This window comes from Electrona antarctica, assembly GCF_951216825.1.
Source record: "Electrona antarctica genome assembly, chromosome: 3".
Classification (NCBI taxonomy): domain Eukaryota; kingdom Metazoa; phylum Chordata; class Actinopteri; order Myctophiformes; family Myctophidae; genus Electrona; species Electrona antarctica.
This window is the reverse complement of record NC_136808.1, coordinates 35,505,457-35,529,835: the sequence shown is the minus strand read 5'-3', so window position 1 is coordinate 35,529,835 and position 24,379 is coordinate 35,505,457. Positions and strand designations below refer to the sequence as shown.

General features: G+C 44.4%; 2 protein-coding genes across 2 annotated transcripts in view; one reads left to right on the top strand and one right to left on the bottom strand.

Moving 5' to 3' along the window:
• Positions 1-6,463, bottom strand: part of rec114 (REC114 meiotic recombination protein) — a gene marked incomplete at its 3' end in the record, with an annotated part of 15,265 nt that extends 8,802 nt beyond the window's left edge. The window contains exons 1-2 of the mRNA XM_079496313.1: positions 6,420-6,463; positions 3,504-3,593 (exon numbers count right to left, since the gene is read on the bottom strand). Of these exons, the coding sequence (XP_079352439.1) occupies positions 3,504-3,560 (57 nt within the window). The 5' untranslated portion in view covers positions 3,561-3,593; positions 6,420-6,463. The remainder of the gene's footprint in view (positions 1-3,503; positions 3,594-6,419) is intronic.
• A 483-nt stretch (positions 6,464-6,946) lies between these two features.
• hcn4 (hyperpolarization activated cyclic nucleotide-gated potassium channel 4) overlaps positions 6,947-24,379 on the top strand; it is a 170,703-nt gene continuing 153,270 nt past the window's right edge. Inside the window, exons 1-2 of the mRNA XM_079496095.1 lie at positions 6,947-7,077; positions 8,426-9,127. Coding sequence (XP_079352221.1) covers positions 8,433-9,127 — 695 coding nt within the window. The 5' untranslated portion in view covers positions 6,947-7,077; positions 8,426-8,432. The remainder of the gene's footprint in view (positions 7,078-8,425; positions 9,128-24,379) is intronic.

Here is a 24,379-nt window from a genome sequence, read left to right as displayed (position 1 = left end):
AGCCGTTTGTCGGTTATTAATTTCTTAACGGATAATGGTTATGGGTTGGTAATCTCTATAGTCCAAAGTTATATTCCGAATGAATGCTTTGGTCATGTAAACAATTAAGGAATAGGAATACTTTTATTCAGGTTCCATGTAAACAGTTGAGTATGAATCTTTGTTCGGAATGAATTCATTCATCTGAATACATTTTGTGAATGTAACCGCAGCCATTGTATGACTAGAACCAAAAACCATCGCATGCCATGGATGCACCTGGGACGTATCCTCAGTGATGTATCCCAAGGTCATCTGGGTTTCGGGTCTCGCAACATCATACCCCTCGCTCAGGTGACCCAGCCGGGGTGATCAAGTCCCGACTTACGTCCCAGTAGCTACCCTCGATCAGTCCCATTAGGGAAAGACCAGGGCCACACAATCCGTTGCTCCGGAACTACTCTGCCGGACAGTGGGAGGTAGATCAATCTGGCGCGTGGAAGGACTAGGCTCTGTGGGTGTCTGGGCCCCTCCTACGTCTCACCAGGTCCACTCCTGCTCTCACCGGGTCCAGAACCTGTGCGTTGCACCAGACTCCCAGCACCAGACACTTAATTCAGGAGTGGTGGATTCTTGAGCCGCAATGGTTCTGCAGGCTCCACCTGGGCAACGGTGGTGCTTGCGGCTTGAATGGCCCTCCTAAAGGCCTCACCGTTGGTCCTGTTGGGCTTCCTCCTCACGGAAGACACAGGCTGGGGCGCCAACCCATACTGCTCCCGGGTGCCGTCTACATTCCAGCTGTCACCCGTGGTCACCATGAAGTCACGTAGTCTATTCCTATGAGTCACTATAAATTTAATAACTAGAACGAAATGACAATTGGGATACCTAAGTAATTGCTCCAAATAAGATGGTAAAAATCATGGAGGATTAGAACAAAATCATGACATAAGGACATAAAAGTAAGCTACAGCTTGACTCGGTTTGGGAAAATTCAAGTAAATTTTGTCTCGATCTGTCTGAAACTTAACTAAACATGAGGGCTTCAGCTTTTCCTGGGATAGGATCATTTGCATACTGTATTTTACCTGACATTTTTAACTCACAAATCGCAATGGTGATTTATTTATTTTTTATCTCTGCTAGGCCAAAGGCGGTTATCCACGGTTATCTCTCAATCACACAGCGATCCGTGTCAAATTTGTATTTGCATGCTGCCCGTCCAGCATCCTGCCAGTCCAGCATGCTGCCAGTCCAGCATGCTGCCAGTCCAGCATGCTGCCAGTCCAGCATGCTGCCAGTCCAGCATCCTGTCAGTCCAGCATGCTGCCAGTCAGTCCAGCATGCTGCCAGTCAGTCCAGCATGCTGCCAGTCCAGCATGCTGCCAGTCAGTCCAGCATGCCAGTCCAGCATGCTGCCAGTCCAGCATGCTGTCAGTCCAACATGATGCCAGTCCAGCATGCTGCCAGTCCAGCATGCTGCCAGTCAGTCCAGCATGCTGCCAGTCCAGCATGCTGCCAGTCAGTCCAGCATGCTGCCAGTCAGTCCAGCATGCCAGTCCAGCATGCTGCCAGTCCAGCATGCTGCCAGTCAGTCCAGCATGCCAGTCCAGCATGCTGTCAGTCCAGCATGCTGCCAGTCAGTCCAGCATGCTGCCAGTCCAGCATGCTGCCAGTCAGTCCAGCATGCTGCCAGTCAGTCCAGCATGCTGCCAGTCAGTCCAGCATGCTGCCAGTCAGTCCAGCATGCCAGTCCAGCATGCTGCCAGTCCAGCATGCTGCCAGTCAGTCCAGCATGCCAGTCCAGCATGCTGTCAGTCCAGCATCCTGCCAGTCCAGCAGTCCAGCAGCCAGTCCAGCATGCTGCCAGTCCAGCATCCTGCCAGTCCAGCATGCTGCCAGTCCAGCATGCTGCCAGTCCAGCAGTCCCGCATGCTGCCAGTCCAGCATCCTGCCAGTCCAGCAGTCCAGCAGCCAGTCCAGCATGCTGCATGCTGCCAGTCCAGCATCCTGCCAGTCCAGCATGCTGCATGCTGCCAGTCCAGCAGTCCAGCATGCTGCCAGTCCAGCATGCTGCCAGTCCAGCAGTCCAGCATGCTGCCAGTCCAGCATGCTGCCAGTCCAGCATGCTGCCAGTCCAGCAGTCCAGCAGCCAGTCCAGCATGCTGCAAGTCCAGCATGCTGCCAGTCCAGCATGCACATGAACTCAATTTTTAACATCTGTCACCAACAACTACCCTATTGTGCTGAATATAAGACTATGTTTTATTCCAATGGAAATATCCTTAAAAAAAACAGGGTCATATTATAATCTGGGACTAGACAATTTGGTCTTCAATGTTCTTTTTCCACAAATGAGTCTTGAAAATGGGGGTCGTCTTATAATCAGAGTCGTCTTATATTTGGCACAATATGGGTATATTATATTTGGGAATTCATAATATCAGATTCATTGTCCCTCCAAGGACATATTATCTCTACATCTTACCATTTACAGCATAATCAAAATTATACAACAGGTTGTTTCGAGGAAGCAATCTGGTTGGTTGAAACAACCTTCTAGCCATGTTTCAAACCAGCATCATGGAACGCCTAATTAAAACAAAGAATTCAGCCGTGTTGTTCTCCCAGAGTGCAGCAGACTCGGTGGATAGGCTAGCTAGTTTCTTGGGTTTCATTTGTGGTCGTAGTGGCTTCATCTGTTATTAAAGAATCATGTTTTTTTAGCGACTCTCTTAGTTTTAAGAGTAACTGTTGTATAATTGCAATATTACACGAGAGGGTGTGCGTTACTGAACGAGCCAAGTTCTGTAAGCAGCGCAGTAGTAATGAGGACAATTTAAAAAATGTAGGGTGGCATTTCTTCCTTGGCCTAGGGGGAATAATTATGCGTGCAAAGTTTCATGGCAATCAGAAGCTGCGTTCATGATTTGTAGCATTTTGTTCAAAACCGGTCACCCCTGCAAACTTTGGAAGCCAATCTCAGCCAACCGGGATGGAATATGAAAAATCTGACAGATACATGTTGATCATTTGACTATATAGTTAATGTACAGTGTACCAGGACGTCTGGCCTGGCCTGTGGTGTGGGATACAATTGGGAAGAAATAACAAATGCAGTTAATACATCTGGTACTAGTTACGTGAGAAGTGCACTTTGCCAAACTGTGGCCACTCACTAGTTTGGGCCAAGGATGATGCAACTTCACACAGGTCACACAGGCCCATGAGAATGTTTGCTACATGCCATTGTATAAGACTAGGAAGAGATTGAAATTAAGTAAAAAACTAAATAGCAAGTCACCTGCTTTCTACCTTGTATGAGTGTACTTTACACATTGCCTTGACTAAACCGATGGATTAAAGCTCGCCGCACGCACGCACACACGTGCACGCACGCGCACACACGCGCGCACACACACACACACACACACACACACACACACACACACACACACACACACACACACACACACACACACACACACACACACACACACACACACACAGCACTGTCTACTTACCAAGAGCTCCTGACTTTGAGTGACCCAGACATATCCAGACTCTGCGATATTGAACATCAGTTCAGGTTTGCCATGATCAGCCTCATAGTCCTAGAAAAAAAATCCTTGTCAGCAAATGTGTGCGGTTGGGGACCAACAAAAAGAACTGCAGTAATGACATCAAACGCTTAAGAAGCTGTTGATGCCTGCGTGACGTTCCTCCAACATTTGTGGTATAATTGGAACACCCCGTGACCCAACCAATAATAGATTTTGAGACACTGAATTTCATCGTTTTATCTACAAATATCTTAATAAGCCTTAAGCCGTATTCAGACAGAGACAGTTTGATAGTGGGAGGTGGGGTGGTGCAGTTATTATTACAGAGCATCGCTGTGATTTGTATCGCTCAAAGAAACACCACTGTACATACTGTGCAGTGCCGGTAACATGTCATTGTTCCGACCTCCCGTTAGTAACCAACACTATCCCAAACATAACCTCACTTTTAACCCGGGCACGTAGGTCGCTAACCATAACCTCAGTTTTACCCAGCCAGGCCTCAGTCTTAACCGGCCACACAGTTTGCTAACCCTGACCTCAGTCTTAACCGCCCATGTAGGTCGCAAACCCTAACCTCAGTCTTAACCGGCCTAGTAGATAGGACTAACGGGATGTCGGACTTGTGCGCAGTCCGCCACTGAACAACAGAGGTTGGTACATGTCAGGAACATTGGGGTCGGGAGACTTTCTATGAGTCTAAATATCCCTTTAATCCTACATGTTTTTAATTCGTTTTTATACTATGAAATAAAAAATCTTCTGACAAACTCCAAGGCTGTCGCTCGGCTGCCCAACCCGTCCAGATGGAATGAGTGGCCCTCTACCCTGCAGGTGGCTACCATGGTGGGGAGAGGGGAGCTCCGGACGGCTTGTGGCGCTGCGCTGTACCCGGATCTCCCGTGGACCCCCGGTCCAAAGCAAGTTTTTTCTGGCTTGTACATCTTCGATTTTCAGGCGATACCACCAGCAGAAAGGTGGGTTGCGTGGTGCAGAGTAATCTAGTAAGAGAGTGGCGACACGCTTTGATCTCGTCGCAAAGCGGGCACCTATGGGCTATAGTTCCAAACATTGGAACTATCCGATTGAGATAGAATAAGCACTTCCGCATTACATTGTTACAATGGGAGTCAACGCTAGTGTCGCCACTCTCTTACAGATTACTCTGGCGTGGTGGTACTGTGGCCGACTCTGCTGCAAGGTGAATCTACAGTAAATGTGCACCTTGAGTTGGACAATACACCACAACCTATGCCTTTACTTGAAAACGTTGTGTGCATACAGTGTTGAAGCTCTTTCACGTGTCTTTTTAATATAGGCCACGCCCGAATGACTTGTGGCGTCATTCGTCCTCCCCTCACCACGCCCATACAGTATATGCCTCCAGTTACCCATGTCTCCAACGCGAGTGCAGAATCGCCTTCACGTTTGAGTAAATGGTCACACCTCCCTCCTAAAGTATAGTTTTAGACCGTGATGGAGGGGCGTCGTCTCAAGCGAACTTGAGTCACGAGAGACACCACTGAGCGTGCTAAAGCGTGTGAGTTGCCGTGTCGAACGTTGCAAATTTCGCTTAGCTGACTCAGACCTGTTCAAGTTGTGCCCCGATAGGCACAGAATAATCATGTTCTGGCAAGAGCGTTTGCCCTGCCACTCAAAGTGGCTACTGGCCAATCGCAGCGAGTCCTTGCACAAGTGCACTGGCCAATCATGACACGTCCTTACTCAAACACAAAGGCGATTCCGCACTCGCGTCTCCAACACGGTGGCATTTCATTAACTTAGCATGGCAAGATGGCCGCCGTGTGAATATGGTCTATAAGCACTGTGAGAACTACTACAGTCAATGGTTCACTTAACACCTATGTTGTTTACTCTAATATGTCATTATGGCTGCAATGAAAAGGGTCCCATAGGGTATATAAGCCACTGGTTCCCATGGTTCACAGAATTGTTTTCATGGGACCTTAATTTTTTGCTTAATTATTATTATTATTTCAAAACAATTAAAAAACAAATTAAATTATTTTTTTCAGTAATGTAATGAAGAATGATAGAAAAAAATGAAAGAAATTCCATAAATTAGAAAACAAATGTAGGCTAATGTGTAATAAGAAGTAGTGGAATTAGGCGATCTACATGCTCACAACAGCCATTGTGAGTTTGTAGATCTGCTATTTTCACTAGTTTGCGTCCTGGGCGAATGTCCAATTTATCTTTTGGGTCACAGGCTAAATGTTTGGGAACCACTGCATAGGCCTACTATGATTTAACGCCTATAACATTATTCTTGAAAACCTTTTCTTTCTTTTGTTGCTCAACTTTAGAGAGAGACTGCATTTGACAAAGAAAGGAGTAAAACAACAACAAACACAGTTGGCTATAGCAAAAAGTCAAGTTCCAACCGGTTCCAACTAAGAAAAGATGATGGTGAGTATTGTTATAATAATTAGTCCATGCACAGTACATCTTAGTCTATGTACTTGAACTTGAGATACAGTGTACTTGATATGTATTGTGTATACTGCCTGTACTGTAGCATACTTTATAGATAGGCTACGAGAGACATCTCAGCGGCAGCAAGGTCAGCCTTGCTGCAGTAGGCACGTTATTCTGTCTCATATCTTATTGTCACGTCATTATGATCCAGCACTAGGCTATATGTTCCTGTTTGTGTAATAAACTTTGTGAACCTTACTGTCTCGTGTCGCGTTATTGTTCTCCCGGGCCCGCCGCCGCAGTCGCCGTACCGAAGGAATACTTCAACCGGATTATCACACACCACCCAGCCTGCACACACTACCTGTCTGTCAGAACCAGACGAGGGTCCAGTAGCCTACTTAGAGTTTACAACAAGTAGCCTATGCGCTAGCCTACCGTCCATTTTCCAGCTTCTTTTTTGGAGTGTGAGAACTTTTTAAGCCTCCATGTTAGCCTGCCACCGGTAGCCATTGTTCCCAATAATAACTAAACAAGATAGCCTATTAATATTTTTTTGGCTGGAAGTCTTGCTTTGCTTTGCTTTGCTTTTCGCGGGAGATGAGCTTGATAAAGTAGCCTATAGGCTACTATAGTTACATCCAGAGTCCGTCCGCGTTCTGGAGTCTGTGCCGTGTTGCCAGATTTTGTGAGGAAAATAAGAAACCAAGCTCACAACGCGTCACGAGCTTTAGAGCTGCTATTTTCACACAAACATCTGGTGTGGGGGTCCCTGATGATGACAGTTTAGTTAATTTCTAAGGTTAGATGATATTCAGGAGGGACTCATGTGAACAATAATGTTTTGGTGAAAGACAATTGACCTTTGGGCTCCTGCAGTCATTTCATTCAGCCAATAAGCATGCAAACGTCTCAAATATGCATATAGGGCACAGCTGTGCCTATGTGCCTATAGGGGCACAGGTGCGATGATTAAAGGCACACCTGTAGTGTTAGTGTAGTGAGTAGCACTAAACTGTTTTTTTAACAGTTTGTTATAGAGCCACGGACAGAAGCAACAGAGAAACAGAAATAAACCGTATTGGAATTATGACTGGTATGTATGTTAATACAAAGGTCAACTTCAATAAGCACGCGGCGACACACAAACAACACGGCAAATATCGACTGAACTGAAGTTCTGAACATCCGTGATCCGTTTGTTTTTGTGTCTGCGTTGGGCCGTTGGTTGGCTACGAATATTGGACACTGCCACTGGACACATTGGAAATATTTTAATTAGCCTATATCGTTTTGATTATAGGTCTATAGCCTACCATACAGGCGTATAACCAAAATAAGATCGAATAGGTATCCTATAGCATACGAAAAATGGATGAAGTTAATTTGCATGCGGGGTAGGCCTACACGTTAAAACTATATAGGCATCATCGTGATCAGTGATCACATAGGCCTATAAACTTAATTGGGCAATGAAATGATTCAGTTGATTTGCCTATTATATTTTATTTAAGCCTGCATGGCTGAATATTTTGTTCATTGTGAATTCCAATTCCAAAAGAAAGTCTGCCACGACTGGGCAAACCTCGGTATTATTTTGGAGCGCACATTACGCACTGAATCTGCTTCTCTTTTAAACAACCATGGTGGTGCCATGGCGAATGGTTGCGCTTGACTGTCACGCATAAACAATATCTAGGCTATAGAGGCTACTAGCCAACCTGTAGCCTTAACCTGAACGGACAGGCGAACGATTTAAGAATGGGAAGAGAGAGAGAGCGTCATCCTTTATCCAAGGTGGGCTGAGCCTGAGCTTATTTACAGTTCTGGCTTCTATGGCAACCCAATATATCAGCATCATCATGAATATTCACAAATGCCCCCCAATGCACGGGACCAGTATGGATCAGGGTGGTGATGTCAGCATTGTCAGCGCTTCTAGGACGCTATACTGTATTTTGCGTGTCCGTGTATAGCCATGTTTGTTATAGACAGTTAACAGGATTCTGCTGAAAAAGAGCATCCTTCGCCGTGCATGACACCCTGATCGTCTCCGTATCCGCGTCCGTCTGCACGTCTCTCTCACATGTCACGCTAAGGTGACTTTCAAGCAGTTTTTTTTCCTTCCCACTTTTGCGCACAATGTCGGAGCGGCACAGAAGACAGAAATGCACATCGGGGATGTGATGGTCATGACCGGAGCGCCTATAGGATCTGCGTGAGGGCACAACAATGATAAGCAAGCTGTCAGGTAGCCTCACTATGAAGAGGAGTATCTGTTATTGTCCATGTCATGTGTATCATCATCAGGCGTGCAGGGGTTCACATTAGCTCCAGACTGTTCGCTTGTTACAAACAGACAGGGAGCGCGCGGGGCTCGTGGCAATAATCGTTACAGCCTAACGATCTGGATTAATTGATTTGTTTTGTTTTTCTTGTCTCAGTGTCATAATGGACAGGTTGCACTCCTCCATGCGTAAAAGGCTCTACAGTTTGCCACAGCACATTGGACAGAAGGCTTCAATCATGGGCGAAGGAGAAGACGAAGGGGACAAGGACACTCGGAGGAAGAGTATCAGGATGAAGGCTTTGCCATCACCGACCTCTGGAGGAAGCTGCAAAGGCATAGGGGAGACCAAAAGTGGGGAGTCGTTAATCATGGAGACGGACATTGGGAGACCAGTGAAAACCAGCTCCAACGGAGACTGTCGGAGGTTTCGCGGCAGCCTCTCCTCCATCACAAGTCGGCATGTGCACGACTCGGGCTCCGCGGAGGAGAGATGCCTCATCACCACCGAGGGGGACGGGGGGGATGTAACCCCGAGCGAGGAAAGTCCCCCCGGGGCTATTGGTGGCGGGCTGGACCCCGGCGCGCAAGGAGCCAGCGGCGGCGGTGGTGCCCAAAATGGTTCCCCCTCTGACCAGCCGTCGGGGTTCATAAAGTTGGAAGGCATTGATCAGATTCTGCCGGACGACGAGAGGTTATATCAGGCTGGATTCATGCACAGACAGTTTGGAGCGATGCTTCAACCGGGGGTCAACAAGTTCTCCCTCAGGATGTTTGGGAGTGAAAAGGCTGTGGAGCGTGAACAAGAGCGGGTTAAATCCGCTGGATTTTGGATAATTCACCCCTATAGTGATTTCAGGTAATTAATGCTTCCCCTTGTATCCCAAGTGTATCACTAGTAGGCCTACTGTGCAGCCTATAAACCCTAATGCATTTACTACACGGGCCTATTTGTTTTGCTTGTTCCTTAATTTTAACCTATTCCATTTTAATAGGGCTTGCCTTTTCACACATGGTCACACAGATACATGTTTTCCTTTATTGAGCACCCAAATGCATTGTCTATACACATATGGCTACCTGAATACATTTTTATTTTACATAGCTTTCTAGTCTAATTAATTATCAGACTTAGAATTCCGGCCTATATTCTCATCCAATGGTGATCAGCCTGCTATCAGTCAGTCAATGTTGCTGATGTGTGAAGGAATAGGCAAGCAATAAAAAAGCCTTGTCAAATTCCAGGCTGGCAAAGTGGCAAATGACCTCAGAATGCATACCGTACATAAATGAAATGCTTGAGTGAGTGGTTTCTGTCTTCTCCGTCATATCTGACAAGAATAAAGCTCTAGGGATGTCGTTTATCACACACATGATGAGACATTCTTGGCATTGGCTTTAGTGCCTTGGATAGGCTATCGATTGTCTTCTATTCTTTTCAGGTTCCATGCATGACATTTTGAACTGGAACAGGCTTGAAGCATTTCATTCTGACTTATCATTACTGTAACATTATACCACTCAGTAATCTGGAAAGACATAAAGACATTACATAAAGATACAAATCAAATTTGAAATAATTATGGCCACATTTTATATTTTGCCCTAGAGGGTCTCTCCTCTCTCTCCTTGACAAAAAAAAGTCCATTAGCACTCTTCTCTGCTCCTGACGATCCCTTTCTCTTATTATTAATTAAGTCGTGCCCTTGAACGTGTCATTGGCCATATGCATGTGATGCATGGCTCCAGAGGTTGCATGCATGACAGTGAATTGCTCAGCACAATGTGTCTAATATCTTACAAGGATGCTGTTAGGTCAGGAATGTACCCCCAAGACAATTACTGAAATTGAGACATGTTATTAAAATGCATGCACAATATTTAAATGAGTGCACATTAATGCACACACACACACACACACACACACACACACACACACACACACACACACACACACACACACACACACACACACACACACACACACACATGAAATCACACCACAAAGGTGACAGTGAGCAATTACTTTAGTTGGTTATGTTTTATAAAATTGTCTTGTTACATAATATTACACATACATGGTTACATGTAATGAAACAGCCAAAAAGACATGTTGGTTTGCCCAACAGTCACACCACCACCACCATTTCATTGACATGTTTATGAACCTGCACAGTCTTTAAGGTATAAAGCATTCTCATTTTGATGATGTAACTGAAGTGGCATTACAGGTAGGCTACACAAATGCTCTGTTATGTTTTAAGTTATAAATGGGAATTTAGTTTCTTAATTTCACCCTGGAATATAGCATCAACGTAAAGGATATTAGAAGTGAACTGCATCCCAGATTTTGTAATTACTGTAGACTAGATACATGTAGTTTGGGGGGCAGCATGCATAGCCTATACCAGCCTGTTGTCATTTCGTTCAGCAATGAAATTGTCTCATTATTTAAATCCAAAAAATGTGGAGATTGGAGGCATTTGTGTTTCTGTGAAAGACATTAGCAGGACCCTCTCCGTTTGGACAGATTTGTTTTTTCTTCCTATGTGTCCTTGACATTGACTGTTGTCTAGTCTGTCTGGGTTTCGATTGGCTTCACCAGTGCAGTGACATTATATAGAAGCTATCACCTGCCACCTGAGTGCAGCTGTGTTTTACTCTAGTCTCAAGAACAAGGTGTCTCGCTCTGCAAGACAAATGAGTCCAGTATATTGTCAGTTTGAGAGGTCTATAGGCAAGAGTACAGAAGGCTTTGAATAAAACAATATCCTATCTGAAGAAAACAGTCACATCTCCCTATTGAACTATCGTGTGTGTGTGTGTGTGTGTGTGTGTGTGTGTGTGTGTGTGCGTGTGCGTGTGCGTGTGCGTGTGCGTGTGCGTGCGTGCGTGCGTGCTTCAGATCATAGCATTTCTCTTAGGCTTATGTGTGTGTGTGCTACAGGGCAGAGAACGAACAGGTTTGTAATAACGATAGGTATAGAATGGAAATTGTAACATATGTTTCAAGCGGGCACAGTGCGAAAGCCATAGATAAAGAAAAATCTTGGCACAGTGGGGAAAATTAACATAGGTTGACCTTAGTATTCATTCACAACCCACAGATGCAGTGTGCTATCTTTTACCACAAGTTTCCCATCCACAGTTTCTAGCATGTCGGTATGTACGACAGGAGATAACTGTTTACTCCATACAACATTGTTGCTCTTGTATGCCTGTTTGCAATCACCTTCTTGTACATTTAGTAGCCTATTTACATTTTCTTGAAATCTGGTGTCAAATCTACATGTACATTCTGAAGAAAGCTATAACCTATAGTATTGTACACAGCATGCAGTGTTTGAAAATCTCTACATGTTGCAGTAATATGCCACGCAGAGGCCCAAATGTTGCCCCAATGTCTATGCAATGCATCACCCTTATTGTTTTGTATGAGGTTAATTTTAGCACCACATCTTCTCAATTACTGGGGTTATTATCCCAAATTGTATGTTGCACGTCTCGTCAGTCAAACCTAGGAAAACCTATAGGAAACTCAGCACTTTCTCCTGCAGCAATGCCTACCTTTTTGAAACAGCCATACGGATCAGCCAGTTCCAGACACAAATGGACAGGGCGACACCAAGAAGTAAAACCTATGAGCGTGACATTTTTTATGCTCCTTACGTTTTTGTCATGCCCTTAACACCCAGTGGAACTCCCTGTGCCCTAGGGCCTATATCCCAAACGTCCCCCTGCTGTTTGAAATTCTGATCCCTATGACAACAGTCTCACTGAATATTTTATCATATTAATAGCATTATAAAATCTAACCACATGAACCATAGCATCCCTATTCTGTCATAATCGGCGAACATTCAGCAAAAATGGCAGATCTACAAGCTCACAACCTGTTGTAGATCTCTTCTTTTTTGGCAGAGATTTGATATTGAGGGGCAACAGGATGGACCCCTGTGGGAACCTGGTCAACTAAGTATAGGTTGTGTGTTTAACTATGTGACATCTTTGAGGGCCCTTGGAGACATAATGTAGGTTATGTTTTCACCACAGGTGGGGAGTATACAGTACGTTCTAACCACAGTTGGAGAGTATAAGTTAACCACAGTTTAGGGCCCTTGAGATTCTCCATGTAAAATTCCCTGGCCTGAGTAGCTGCGTGGTCTACTTGCTATAGTCCAATTAAAGTCCATTAAATGGCATTTCGAGAGTAATGAGTATCTAACTTCCGTGTTTCCAAGTGACAACAGAATAGGCAATTGGAACTTTGATTTGAAAGCTGAAAAGTGGCTTTCATAACGGACATTCAATTAATGGATTTCAAGATATTATTGATTGAAATTGGTTGGTTCAAGCTTACTGTGTGTAACCACACGTCATATTTTGTTTTACAGGAAATAAACAGGATAGGAATCTGATACAAAGAAATAACAACACTGTCGTACGACAAAGTAGGTCATTTGTTTACGAAAGATAAATATAAAACAACAAAGCTGAAAAATGGAGGTACAAGGTTTCTGCTCGACAACAATGATAGATTGGGGGGGTGTTAGTGCCATGGGGGTTCCTCAGCAAAATGTGATATCGTGCAGCATCACAATAATTTGAACCACTTTAAACATATTTTATACTTAGGCTAAAAACAGCAGATATACACAATTACTCAACATCACAATAATTTGAACCACTTTAAGCATATTTTATACTTCGGCTAAAAACAGCAGATATAGACGAACTTGAATGAGCTTGTTGTACTGTTTTTGAAATATGTGTGCAAATCTTTCCGGTCCGCACTCTGCAGTCAAATACATTTTAGGGGTCCTCGACATAAAAAAGACAAAAACAAACCAAAAACAAACACTGTTAATAGGTGCATGATATGACTGGCATTTTTCATTTCATCTCAACTTAAAAGAGCCTCCTGCCTTGGAGGTTCTCCAGAACATAACAGGCTATTCTGCAACAACACTGGACCCCTGCCTGCTGCAGCAGAGCACTATAATTGACCAATGGTCAGTCTGACATAGCCTATATTCAGGGGAAAGTGTAACTTTGGAACTCAGTGGTTCTCAAACATTTCCATATGAATGGATATGCTCTGGCTGCAAACCTTGGCCATCTTAAAAAAATTTGACCTGTGTGTGTGTGTGTGTGTGTGTGTGTGTGTGTGTGTGTGTGTGTGTGTGTGTGTGTGTGTGTGTGTGTGTGTGTGTGTGTGTGTGTGTGTGTGTGTGTGTGTGTGTGTGTACGCACACGTGCGCGTGCGTGCGTGCCGTAAACGATACAGAAACACCTCCCTGGCAATATTGCCGAGACAGCTTGTTCATCTTTGGACCACAATGCTTATATGAGATGATTTTAAGACAACCCCATGTTATTCTCCATAGAGAAATGACTACCGTGAACCAGGGGATGAGCGAGTGACGTCAGGACTTCGGCACTCTATATATAGTGTGTATAGACACAAACCCTTCCGTGAACCAGGGGATGAGCGAGTGACGTCAGGACTTTAGAACCAGGGGATGCGAACGCCAGGACTTCGGCGCTCTATAGTGTGTATAGACACAAACCCTCAACCTGCTGGTGTGGCAGTCACTTTAGCACTGTGCCACCTGAGCGTCTTTTTATCATTTTTGAATTTCATATGAATTATCTTAAACATTTTGGTGATCTAAGAGTTCATAAAATAAGCACTCAATTCTGTGATTATGTAATGAAGCGACTGTAGAAATTAACATCGCTCCAGGTCCTCCTGAGTCACAGCCGAAAAGTCCGGTATTCATTCATATTATCGAGTAAAGTATTGGCAAGTTATTATAATCATGTATAAAATTAAAATATTTAGAAAAGAGCAGATCTACAAGCTCTGCGATGTGTCGTGAGCTTGTAGTTGTGTGTGTGTGTGTGTGTGTGTGTGTGTGTGTGTGTGTGTGTGTGTGTGTGTGTGTGTGTGTGTGTGTGTGTGTGTGTGTGTGTGTGTGTGTGTGTGTGCGTGCGTGCGTGCGTGCGTGCGTGCGTGCGTGCGTGCGTGCGTGCGTGCGTGCGTGCGTGCGTGCGTGCGTGCGTGCGTGCGTGCGTGCGTGTCTTAAGTGGTTAATGTATGTTTTGTAATAATCATAATCTGCAAAGTAACTAGTTCAAATAATTAAAAGTATAGTACAATATTTGCCTCTGAGATGTAGTGGAGTAGAAGTAAAAGTAGTGAAAATTGGAAATGCTCTCAAAATTGTACCTGAGACTGAGTAGCTGTACTTACTACTGTACTTAGTTACTTCCCACCATTATGAATTTGCAGGATAATTCGATGCTGTACGTAGAATCTGTTATTAAACTAGGCCAAGATGGCTGTTAATTAACGTGTGCAAAGGAAGACGGGACATGATGTGGAGGACCTTATAATGGTCATGGCGGCAGGAGAAGTGCCTCTGTGACTAAAAGTGTTATTGCCAAACGCCCACATCAAAGCTTTTTGCCATTATAAGAACCAAATTACAGTGTCACGACGAAGAGTCACGCAATCAACACTCGGAGTCCGAAATTCAGCAATATTTCCTCTTGTCAAGTCCCCGTTATAATGCTAAGTAGCAGGGGAGGAGCTGAGTCTTTTCCGAGGGAATCGGAGGATTAAAAATCGCATCCTAATCCAATCTACAGCCTCATTTCCTGATCCAGAGCTGAAAAGTGTCCTTCTTTTTTAGGAGCATTCATCCTACACCAGTAGTTCTCAAAATGCTTTGTGCCAAGGACCCCCACATTGCCAAAAAGCCTGGGGAAACCCATTGGAAAATCTGGCATACGAAGTGGGAGTCAACTTGTATTTCGCTAACCCATTACAGTGCAGACCCCTCTGCACTGTAATTGGAGTCGGCCACGTCGCTCCAACTTTGGTGACGTCAGTGTTCCCTGCTGTTTTCTGCCGGGGAGGGGAGGAGGGGGGACAGGGGACGGACACTCAGATCAGTGAACCAATAGGATCCACCGGCTGATTTCGACTGCACCCGGCCCCTCTACACCAGAAATCATGCTGGCTGGGGCAGGCTACCCCAGAAAAAGACTTTGTGTTAAAAAATTCTAATTCTAAATTTTGAAACACTTCATAACTAGCAGATGTACAAACTTGCAGTGCTCAATTGAGTCTCCTATTGACCAGTCACCCGGTCATGGAATTATTTGCTGAGGAATACACAAAACTAAAGAATCTCCTTCAATTCGAGGCTTCATGGTGTGTGTAATAATTACACACACCATGAAGCCTCGAATTGAAGGAGATTTGACCTATTGACCCAGTTGACCTAAATTACCTATTTTCTATCAATTATTGATAGAAAATAGGTAATTTAGGTCAACTGGGTCAATAGGTCAAATGGCCGATCTGCAGGCTCAGTAACATATCACAATTTGTTGAGGTGTTCACACACGGATTTTACTGTGTAGCACACTAGTGGTGTGGTCCGTTTTCATTTATTTATTAATTTATTGTTCGACAAAGTACTGCACCAAAATGAGATATCACACTATTTGGCTGTACTGTCAAAAAACGATTGACGTCATAAAATGCAAGAAAATGACATTAAAAAAGTTAGATGTTTTAAAGGATAGCATGTTTGAGTTCTCAGAGTGGAAAGAATTATATAGTACGTTCACAGGCTGTTTCCTAATAGGCTGCAAAGTTGTTGAATGATCACTTCAGGTGATTTTTGTTCCGCTTGTCGTGCAGAGCTCCAGACACACAAGGTGGTGCCTTTTAATTATCTTGTGATTCCATGCCCAAAAAACACATCTGCTTGAGAAGTGTTCTCCACATTTCCCTGTAGAGTGAGAGGGGAGAGATGTCTCACATTGCACATATTTCCTTCCTTGGCCTCTAGGGAGCTCAGTTTATAAGCTACTACAAATTATTCATAATAATAATAATAATAAATATATTATGGACAAAATACGCCATATTTACTCAAAGTGTTAATAGTGAAAATATCTACACGCTCACAACATGACACGATGCTATTTCCACTATTTTTGAAAATGTTTCAAAATGTATGAACCTTTCTCAACATGGAAGCGAGTGAGATGGTGTGGTCCTCCCGCCCGGTTGTCCTCCCTTAAGCCAACTGTAGGATTAGCATATTTTATTATTAACTAGAACAGTGCCCGTTGGGGGGGTGATCAGGTGTGATCAATTGGCTAATAAAGGTTGAGGTCGCGCATCATTGTGATGTCAGAACACCATTGTGATGTCAGAACAGGCCAGCTCCATATGGAGATCTAGGGATGATCAGGTGTGATCAATTGGCTAATTGTTCAAGAACCCGGGCAGAGGCCCTGTCCAGAGCCTGGTCAGAACCTTTTGTGGTGGTTCTAGACAAGTTCATAGGTTCGATCCCAGGCACCGCCAACTCGTATGAGTAGCACGGCTTGGATGTGGCAAGTCGTGCGGTAAACACTGTGATGGTACTGTAGGTGTGGTGCTCCACCTCAGCAATCCATCTTCCAGGGTTCTAGCGCATTGTTACACCGGGGCTCCACCGGGCGCGTCAGCGTCACGTCTCCGTCACCGTCAGGGAATGTTCCCTTTTTAATCAATGAAGGGTGGCTCCACTGCCCGCGTTGCGTGACATTAACGCGTGCATTAAAATTGAACCGGTGCGTTTTTTGACGCACACGACGGAGACGCAACGCGTCCGGTGGATCCCTGGCGTTATGTGGACAGACTCCCGCGTGTTACTGGCTGAACAAGCCACTCCCGACCTACTTCATAACATATTTATAATATAAACTTTAGGTTTTTTCAACTCAACTGTCATTGACATTTTCCGATTTTCCTTAATTAACATTCTTCGAAAACTTATCATTCCAAATGGCTATGACTGCCTTAAAAAGTTTGCGGGCCCTGCGTAGACCAGGGGTTCTCAACGTTTTGGGCTGGGGACCCCCAGAAATGCTTTGGCCATGTATCGCGACCCACACCCCGCCCCCCTCCCCACCCCCAATACAAACTGACTGAAAAAATAACCTTAATAATAGAGAAAATATATCATAAATGAATACTGAAACCAGATATAATCATTAAGGAAAGTTTTGTGTACTATGTAAACTCTTTCCATTTTCCACCCCTCGGCGACCCCTCGAGGGGTTGCGACCCATGGGTTGAGAACCCCTGGCCTAGACAACCCGGCCAGGTGGAGATTCCACTGGTGGAGAGCTGTGCTCTGAGGAGGACCGTTGTAATGAAGGCAAATCAATAATTCTACATGGTTAAGCCCTTGTTTGTAACCTGGTTCTAGAAAGCTGTTTGAATATTTAAATGCTGCGTTCTCTGCCACTGAAAAGAGTCGCATGTCGCCCCGACTGTGCTCGCAGGGCACAACACCCACTACTTTGATGTGATTACTTCAGCTAACCAACACCATACGACTGTGTGACTGTGTGTGTGTGTGTGTGTGTGTGTGTGTGTGTTTGTGTGTGTGTTTGTGTGTGTGTGTGTGTGTGTGTGTGTGTGTGTGTGTGTGTGTGTGTGTGTGTGTGTATTAAAAATAAGCGCTAATAAGTATTTCGCTATAATGATTCAAATACAAACTGTACGGTAAATTTGAAAGCAGTATATATTTCTGCATAGTGTGGATGCTTGTGCAGACCGGTGTGGTAGTAGTAGTAGGGCGGACAGATAAACAAAGTAGCCTCCCTTTAGGGTGGCTTGATGTATCTCTGTAAAGGCTCATGCATAGTCTGGATTTTCGGTGGTTAGGTGACCACGGAACTACAACATGACGTCACGAGCCGCGGTGAAGAGCAAACTACCGCCACCGCCCTTCTCTCTGTTTTTACTCACCACCGCTCAATGTTGGTCACCTCACCACCGAAAATCCAGACTATGTATGAGCCTTAAGTGGGGTCTTTTTGGTTCACCTTCAGAAAGTAAGGGCCAGGCTCTGGAACAGTGTGGATCTCAATTAGCCCTTCGCTAAATCCCTCCCCAACCCGTCCTTGTCCAATAGGCACGTTAGCAGCGAGGAGACAGGGCAAGCTATCCTTCTCACCCATTGAGATGCATGTTAAATAATGGGATTTCTTATAAATAATCGATCATTTCTGTAGCAAGAGCATCAAAATGTTTTCTAAATTTAGTCAACCAGGCCTGCAGTAGACTATGCACTGGACAAATGTGCATGACATTATTTAAATTAACTAGAAATATGAGGAAATGACAGAGGGAGAAACAGTATCCAACATCAACTTTAACGACCGCCTGACAGGAGTTCTCATGTTGCACGGTAAGAATGCGGTCATTAGCATTATTGCCATCACCTGGGTGGGTCAGTCGTGTAACTTTCCTGACGTTAAGCTGCCTATGTGTTCAACAACACATCCATGCAAGCTCAAGGTCCCTGGACCCCACTTTGAGAACCTGTTGCTGTTGTCACTTCTACACTGTCATACTACAGAGTATAAATGAGGTTTAAGGCCCCCCCCCCATTTTCATTCAGGGATGCGCTTCCGACACTATCAGGGGGCCGGGTTGGCTCTCCTGCGGTTTCTGTCAATCAGTCCAATCCCTCAACACTGCAGCAGTCGAGGGAATGCTCGCGCGCACGCATGCGCGCGAGCATGCACGCACGCATGCACGCACGCAACCCCCTGCAAACTCCCCTCCTTCACCTCTTTCTCTTCAGCAGTTATTCTATTATGTTATGTTATTCTATTCATCGTGCATAAGCATGGGCCATCATCTCCCCAACTTACCACTTACCACTTACCTTGTCAGAGCAGGGGGAAAAAAGAGAGAAAATAATCCTCTGAAAAGGAAAAGAAATGTTCTGTTTCTATTTGTTCTCTGTCACCTTTTGGGGAATACATTAAAGAAAAGTGGAGCAGCTCTTGTCAACACATTAAGACTTGGTCATGAAATTATAATATTTCAACAATATAATTGTCCTATTTTAGCCGTTGTTGGGGTATTTGTCACTGTGCATTGTATGTACGCAAATTTTATCTCTGGCAGGTGAAAACCTCATTGTGTCCAAAACTTTTTTAAATTCAAAAATAGCTTTGCGCCACGTTTCGAGCTTGTGGATCTGCTACTTTAGATGCTTTTGTGTGATGCTGTAGTATGATCAAGTAGGGCATCCATCTACCCAAAAAAAAGTTAAAACACGGAGATGGGGTTTCTGCCCGACAGCGATTTGTTCTATCCACCCTAACTATTAGGAGCAGTGGCTGCCATTAATACAGCAACAGGGGAGTAGTTAGGGGTTAAGTGTCTTGCTCAAGGGCACTTCAACAGATAGACTGGAAGGGGAGGGGTATAGAATGGGAATATGATAAGCACAACCTTTAGACCACTGGTTCCCAGACACTGAGTCGGGACCCGAGGTTGGGTCAAGTACAGAGTGAAAGGTTGAGTTTACTAAGTATTGCGGTTCTGTCTGAAAATACACATAAATCCAACATACACTGATATTAGTGCTGTCAAACAAGTCTATTAAAGCTATCTATGAAAACAAGTTTAATCTGCAACACAATTTTATACAATGCAGTGGAGGTCCCTCAAGGGGTCCTTGACGCGACATTCGAAATCCATGCCGGGTTGTGCTTATAACCACGACCCCGGGCAGGCATAGTTTTACTGAGGTTAGGGTTAGGTTTAGGTATAGTTGTACTGAGCAACTGAGGTTAGGTTTAGACTTAGGTTTAGGCTGTCAATCTCAGCGACTGGCCAATCACAGCTCGTCCTTGCACAATCCGGATAGGTTTTGGAATGATGCTTCCTTGACCTGAAAAAAATGTTGAAGACCACTGCTTTAGAAAAATGTGCATTGAATTTCTATGCTACTTAATACTAACGTGCCTTGTGACATTGCCAGTCAATATGCTGAAAATATACCTTTTGTATGTTCTGCAGTAGTCTTATCCGAGTGCCTTTTAACCAACTGCACTGTGCTCGTGTTCGTACGTGCGTATACGTGCGTATACGTGCGTACATGAAAGATGGCTTCCAGATGAAAGCAGAACGCGTATTAACATGTAAACATACAGTTCACGCACCCATTGTAAATTGCAGCATTAATGTAGCCTGTGTGTGTGTCGGGGGGGTGAGGGGGGGGCAGCAAGATCTAAACATTCTCTGTTTTCAGTCAGGTTGATTACCACTGATTTGAGGGTCTGTTATGCTATTGATTTGTTTGGGTCTGGCGGGACCTTCATCTTGTCATTTGTGGATTTATTGAAAAATGAGATGGGGGGGGGGGGGGGGGGGGGGGGGGAGAGAAAAGCCCGGCTGCGCTGAGGTGTTTCCCCCTTCAGTGGGAGGTGGCGAGTGTCATCGTTGATTGATTGATGACTCCACGCACATCAAGGCGAGCTGCTGGGGCTGTTTAAAGTCACTATAACACAGAGAAGCCCACCCACTTGGGGTTCTATCTACCCATCACCACCCTTTTGTATCGATGTGGGATCAACCAGACTGATGTGAATATTGGAACTATACTGTGGAAAATCCATCGGAAGATTAAATCTATATTGGATTCCTTTAGTGAGGTAACAATAGGGGTTGGCAATACAGTCTATCAATATTATATCCATATTGATATGATATTGATATGATTTGTTGTTCTAGTGTTGTCTTTTCAGTAACATAAAGCCTATTTTATACTTTTTAAAATAGCAATGACATTGTCACATCGGGACATGTTCTGAGCTTGTAGATCTACAATTCTCAGTAATTTGTGAACAAATGATACGCATTAGCGTCATAATATTGAGATCAAGGTTTGGTTAAAAATATTATGATATTTGATTTGGTTCATATCGCCTGACTCTATAGTAGCTGTGCTACGAAACGCATCCTCTCCCCTTAGCTCCAGTGCTAATCTATTTAGGTAGGATATTGGGAAACGTGCCCCCGGAGGCCCTGACACTCGATTGTTTGAAATAAGCCTTGCTTTAATTAGAGTAAAGGTAAAACACGAGGATTACACCGGACTCCGACCAGGCCTGCAAGTGGGGTAATCAAAATAGGCCCCTGCTGCTGCATGCTGCTCATCCATGAATGTCAGGAGCCGAGAGATTATTACAATTTAGTTAATGGCGACAGTATCACGGTAGGTAGGACCATGGCCCATGGGTGGTCGGTGGAGGGAGGGAGGTGGGGGGGGGGGGGTCGACCTATGGCTCGGCAGAGAGATTGAAATGTACCATGTGTGACCTCGGCACACTTTGAAGGGTTTAAACTAGGGCATGTGATTACGGAATATGTCGTCTCTACTGTCGGGCAGAAACCTCTTATCTCCATATGCTAACTTTTTGTCTTTTTCTTCGTAAATTAATACCACTGGCGTAGGTATGGGGGATGTTGTCGCATCATGGGTTTTGAACTGTCAAAAGAGCCACAGTCCACAGAAACTTTCAAACGAGAGATACACAAGAAGATGGAGTAAAGGTTAGGATTGTCCATGGGCGGATTTAATGGGAGGGCAGGGGGGCTGAATGGCCACCAGGGGGGGTGGCCATTCAGCCATTCAGTTGCCAAAAAAAATTTTTTTCCTTTTTTTTGGGGGGCCCCCAAAATAATTTGGCGAGGGGGTCGCGACCCATGGGTTGAGAACCCCTGCTTTAAAGGGATAGTTCAGATTTTTTTAACTTAAGCTGTATGAAATACTTGACATTAATTAGTGGTTGCAACTTGCAATTGTATTAATTGATTGACCGAGTCTCGTGGTGGGAGTTCTGCTCTGGTTTTGGTGAATATTAAGTATAGTTCCGGACATTTTGTGGGGGGCACTGGGCCACGCAGTAAAAGTAAATTAGTTCGCAAAGCTAACGTCATTTGTATTGTTGACCTATTTCTAAAATATTAGCGCAACCTTCGTTCAACTTTGACCCCTCTATCACATGGAACAATTTTTTGGGCGTAGTGATATGGACACAAAAAACATAGTTCCGTGTGATAATCATAGCAACATGAGTTAGACTTTAATATATTAGCGCCCCTCACTTCACACAGTTTTTATAGAACTTGTCCTCTTGCAGTCTAAGAATGAAAGTTAGTTGTTCCATGATCTATATTTCCTCTATAATGACCAAAATGTTGTTCTTTCAATCTGTCTCGTATACTTCCTCACAAACCATGTCATCTCCTCATACATCTCCTCTTCCTAATATCATCTCCTCTTCTGTATACACATCTCATTTTCCTCCTACAATCTTCTCTTCTCTTCCTACCATTTCCTCTCATCATCACACCTCGTCTGGAATGAAGTACATCTCGACTTTTAGGAACAGGTCTGGCTATGACTCACAACCTTTTTTGATTCTTTTTTTCAAAGCATCGTTCATTCTGATATGAGCAGAGAACGCACGCACTATGCACACGCACACACGCACACACTATGCACACGCACGCACGCACGCACGCACGCACGCACGCACGCACGCACGCACGCACGCACGCACGCACACACACACACACACACACACACCACTGAACCTTATTAGTAACTTGATAATGATATTGATGAAGTACACCTCGACTTTTAGGAACAGGTCTGGCTATGAGACAGCCGGCTCAGGAGGTAGAGCAGGTCGTCCAATGATCCCTGGGTCGGTGGTTCGAGTCCCAGCTCCTCCTGTCCACATGTCAAAGTGTCCTTGGGCAAGACACTGAAGTTAAGTTCTGACTGTAGTTTGTAATCATCTCTCTTATCATGAAATGATGACTCGCTGTACGGCTGTAGTGTGTGTGTGTGTGTGTGTGTGTGTGCGTGTGCGTGTGCGTGTGCGTGTGCGTGTGCGTGTGCGTGTGTGTGTGTGTGTGTGCGTGCGCACTGCTGTCCTAAATAATTCATTTTTGGGGTTTAGGGCATTGTAATCGGCAAAATAATCAAAGGTCAAGTTTAAAAAAATGCTTTGATGCTTTGATTGCCACGGATTAATACCCTTCTTGATCATACTACAGCATCACACAAAAGCATTGAAAGTTGCAGTTTGCGCCGCATTTTGATGATGCTACTTGAATTTGAATCATGAAAAGTTACAGTTTTGGACATACAGTATGAGGTTTCTGTCTGTCTGTCTGTCTGTCTGTCTGTCTGTCTGTCTGTCTGTCTGTCTGTCTGTCTGTCTGTCTGTCTGTCTGTCTGTCTGTCTGTCTGTGTCTCTCTGTCTCTCTGTCTCTCTCTCTGTACTGTATATATACAGTATATTGTTTCTTGTACATTTGCAATTCTTTTTCTCCACCCTGTCATTTAACTCAGCCCTATAGGCTACGTATTTGACAGAGAGGTGAGTTTAACCTTGGGCAATAAATGATGGTAATCTCGGCGCGAGATTATATTGATTGATTGGACATCATATACATTTAGAAAATGCGGGGGCAGAAAAAGCTTCCTCACGACTCGTCACGAGGCCATTCGCTGCTCAGCGCGCACATGTCACCTGGCTGTTATTTGTGATGTATTTTTGTCACCTCACAAATGCAGCTTGGCGGCTCGGCGGTGTGTCCTTCCACACCCTTGCCGCCGTCCTCTGCACCGCTGAAACATCAATTTGTAATCTCTCCAGGTGGATGGATACACAGCCCCAGTCAGCCCACACATCCATTCTCACTTTTCACTTTCCACCATCAAATGTATTTTTTTTCTTTGCCTCCAGACACCTTGTGATTATTGTTGTCCTGCCGTGCTGACCAGTAGTAAATATGTCAGCTCCACTACACTATCTCAGCATTTCAGGGAAAGGCTGAGGTGTGTGGGCAGTGTTCCATCATTTGTAAAAAAACAAAACAAAAAACAAAACGTGTGTACAGTAGGTATTTTTTTAACCACTTATAAGCCCTACACGCCTACAGTATAGGCCTATCGTCGCTGTCGGGCAGAAACCTCTTATCTCCATATTATAACTTGTTAATTGGTAATTTAATTGGTAATTTAACCACCTACTACAGTACGTGATACTACAGCTTCACTCAAAAATAGCAGTTCTGCAAGCTTGAACTTGTAGATCTGCTACTGCCATTTGAATCCTGAATAGTAACGGTTTTGGACACAAGACAGAGACGATATTCTTCTTTGTACGATTAATATGAAAATGGCTGACAATATACTAAAAGAGTCTACAATAT